The sequence below is a fragment of the Pan troglodytes genome, chromosome X (assembly GCF_028858775.2).
Source record: "Pan troglodytes isolate AG18354 chromosome X, NHGRI_mPanTro3-v2.0_pri, whole genome shotgun sequence".
Classification (NCBI taxonomy): Eukaryota; Metazoa; Chordata; class Mammalia; order Primates; family Hominidae; genus Pan; species Pan troglodytes.
Genome location: NC_072421.2, coordinates 13,496,122 through 13,499,822, shown reverse-complemented (window position 1 = coordinate 13,499,822; position 3,701 = coordinate 13,496,122). Strand labels below are relative to the sequence as shown.

Sequence of the window (3,701 nt, the reverse complement as noted above, 5' to 3'; positions counted from 1 at the left end):
AGGAATTGAATCCGGAAAACAACCACATGAGTGTGACCCCAGAGATGCCTATGTCTCTGGTGAACACCTACATTGCAGCCTCTGAGACACCCTGAGCAGAGGACCCAGTTATGCTGGGCCTGGACTCCTGACCCTCAAAAACTGTGGGCTAGCAAATGTGTTGTTTTAAACCACTAAGTTTTGGGATAATTTGTTACATAGCAATAGATAACTAAGACAGAAATGTCATTCCTTTGCATCTGTATTATGGCGCGAAATCATGACTTAACGTCAGTTAGTATTGCTTAATGGAATCAACATACATACTGTTATACCGTGAATCATTTTCAGTTAAGACCACATTTCTCAGAGTTTGCCAAAACAAGCCTTCTGCCTTCGGGTTGTCAGGCCACTGGAGGATGGAGCTCTTACAGATCCGCTGCCGTAGCCTCAAATACTGAGAATGCTGTAACACTGGCTCCAGCAGGATAAATATAATCACATCCATGTTCTCATCCATTAGCCTCTGCAAAGCCAAGTAAAAAGCTGTTTTAAAGTTCCAGCTTTTTGCATATTTTTTGGTTAAAACAAATACTGTTTTCTTGCTTTGGTTGATGCTCTGCATGAGGTTGTCGATGATGGCCAATCCCGGGTCCCAATCCCTCTCCTCTAGACAAAGGAGAACGTTTTTGTCTCGGCTCTCTTCAAGGTGGTAGCGCAGCTCATTTATCACCCAGTCAGTAACAGAGGCATCTTTGGTGTCATAAGAAATGTAAGCATCATAGAAAGTTTGGGATGTGGAAAGAGACCTGTAGCCTTTTACCTTAGCTAAACACACATTATATATAAACCAAACATCCCAGTAAAACAAATGGTGAGCCAGGGCAGCCAACATAACCATGGTGGTGATAAAGAACGTGAAGAAAAATAATATCACTGCAGTGACATCTGAAACACAAGTTGTTAGCTCCAGACTCACAATACTCTTCCCTCTTTGATCCCCAGGACTGGCACAAATGACATCTACCAGTCTGGGAATTTTGACGTTCAGATGTTCATCCATCCATCTTCGGAAATCTCCAATGTCACAGGTGCATTCAAAGGGGTTTCCGTGTAGTTCCAACATAGATAATTTGGTGGTGGTCTTAGTTTCGAGTGCGGATTTATTGATTGTTTTTAGCAGATTGGAACTTAAATCGAGGTGCTTCAGACTACTGACTTCAGAAAGAAAGCCAGAGGGTAGGTGGGAAATCCTGTTATGACTCAGCAGCAGTGTCCGAAGGGAAGATGTAAAGTCAGATAGGCTATCAGTTAAAAAGAGTAGTTTGTTTCCACGTAAGTCGAGCAACTCGAGACGAGGAAACTGCTGGAGTAATGTCCAGTTAAAAAACTTTAACATATTATCATTTATATGTAGTTCAGTGAGACTCGCTGGCAAATTAAGGAATGCTTCATTTGGGATGTGCTTGAGCCTATTAAGGGATAAATCCAGACGTGTCAGATTCTTGAGACCTTTGAAAATGGAGATATACCTGTTGTCATCATCATTCCACAAAATGTCAAGGCGATTGCCACTGAAAACTAATTCTACCAGGGACTTGCTTTCCAGGTTATACTTATCTGTTAAAGTATAAATGTTGTTGTGGCTCAAGTTTAAAACTTTTAGATTTGTGAAATTTTGAATAAATTCTAGATGATGTGTTACGCCTGCTATTCTGAAATAGTGTGAATTATAGCTGAGATCTAGAACTTCCAAGTCGGACAATTCAGTAAGAGCACTAGCATTATCAAAGTCTAGTCTATTGTTTGTCAAATCCAAATATTTGACATGAGGAATGGCTGAAAATTCAGTTCCACTTAACACTTGAGCGTTGCTATTTGCAGACAGATTTAAACAGGCAATGTCAGGAAGATTTTCAAATTGGTTTGGCCCAATGAAGAAAATACTGTTGAGGCTTAAATCTAAGGCTTTTCCATAAGCAGCACATTGTGGCTTTATTAAAGGACGGGTGAAATGATAAAAGTTCGAATGTGGGTCAAACTCAAAATCTGTTGAGCGTCGTTTCAGGATATGACGTTGAAAAGAGGAACTATTTGCATAACTCTGCCTGGTATCTTTTACCAACGGTGATATTCTGTTTTCTGACAAGTAAATGATTTCCAGATTGGAGAAATTTTGGAAAAGTTTGAAATCGATTTGCTTAATAAAATTAATACCCAAGTTGATAGTCGATAAGTTTGGAAGCTGCATCAGGGGCTGGAAATCATCTTCTCTGAGTTCCTGGAACACATAACCTCTTAAATGCAATGCCCGTAGAGACAAAAGTTTAGAGAAGTTTTTGGAAATATTAATATGCTGTGGATAACTCCCCTTTATATAGTTAAAAGACAAGTCAAGTATTTCTAAGCGGGGCAGCATCGTTAAAAATGCCCCAGAGGCTATTTCTCCCACTAAATAGTTGAATTCAAGATCCAGCACCTTCAGATGAGGCATATTTTTAAACCAGGCAGCATTAATCTTCCTGAGGGAAGTGCTAGAGAGGTTTAGGTATCGAAGTTGGGTCAAGTTTTGAAAAGCAAAGCGATCTATATTAATTGAAGCACCACCATCACAAGGCACGCATGGAAATGGGGCATTGAAGCACCTCGGACAGTTCCCGCTTAAATCTAGTAATGTTAAATTTATCAATCCCTTGAAATCTTCTTCACTAATGTATTTGATCTGGGTGTTGCTCAGAAAAAGTTTACGTAGGGAGCTTGGCAGTTTGGGTGGCACATGTGAAAGAGAATTGAAAGATAGTGATAGCAACTCCAAATTTGTCAGCGTTTCAAATACTCCATCTTCTATGTTAGTTTTCTCGCAAACTTTGTTAAAATAGCAGTTCCAGGCCAAATAGAGATTTTTCAAGTTTATAAGTCTTGAAATGCCCTCTTTAGTTATGTTGTATATATTGTTTTGAATTAGACTAAGTTCTGTCAAAGACTCTGGCAAACCAGAGGGTATTTGGGGTAACTGGTTGTCTTCAAGCAGTAACTCCCTTAGGTTTTTTAGGTTGAGGAATGCCCCGTCTGTGATATTCAAGCCATTTGATTGTATACCAGGATTTCCGTTCTGGTGCTGTACATTGGGGTTGTGGTTTAGATTTATTTTAGTGAGATTTTGCAGCCCTTGAAATGATTCATTCGTTATGTGTGTGATGAAATTATCAGACAGGTCTAGTTCTGTCACATATTTGCCCACCGTTTGGGGAACTTCCCGTAGTCGACGATTGCTGCACTCTGCAATAACTGAGTCATTTTGCTTTTTCTCATCACAAGGATAGCTTCTAGAAAAATTTTCTTCGGCGCATAACTCACAGGAACCAGATATTAGCAGGAAAATGCAGGTCAGCATTGACGACTGAAGGAACATGTTTTCCTAAGGAAAATCAAAAGTGGAAGCACAGTATTAGAGTAGCAGTATTTGCCAGGTGTTTTGTAAATAAATTAGCAGTGCTGCACCATACTTGTATGAATTTTGATGTGTGCATTCACTTAACAAATAAATTGCATCAGATTAGGTCCAGAATGATTTTACTTTTTTACTATGTTCAGCTTCATGGTGCTAAAAGAAGTTGAAGATGGGCTGCGTGTGGTGGCTCACACCTGTAATCCCAACATTTTGGGAGGCCGACGTGGAAAGATGGTTTGAGCCCAGGAGTTTGAGACCAGACTGGGCAGCA

At 39.9% G+C, this 3,701-nt stretch overlaps 1 protein-coding gene across 1 annotated transcript; it reads right to left on the bottom strand.

Moving 5' to 3' along the window:
- Positions 1 to 274: 274 nt before the first annotated feature.
- Positions 275 to 3,398, bottom strand: TLR8 (toll like receptor 8; the record flags this gene model as incomplete). Its single annotated transcript, NM_001130472.1, is given in 1 exon segment — positions 275 to 3,398. A coding segment is annotated over 1 exon segment (3,124 nt), but the record flags the coding sequence as incomplete, so codon positions are not given.
- Between the last annotated feature and the right edge of the window lie 303 nt (positions 3,399 to 3,701).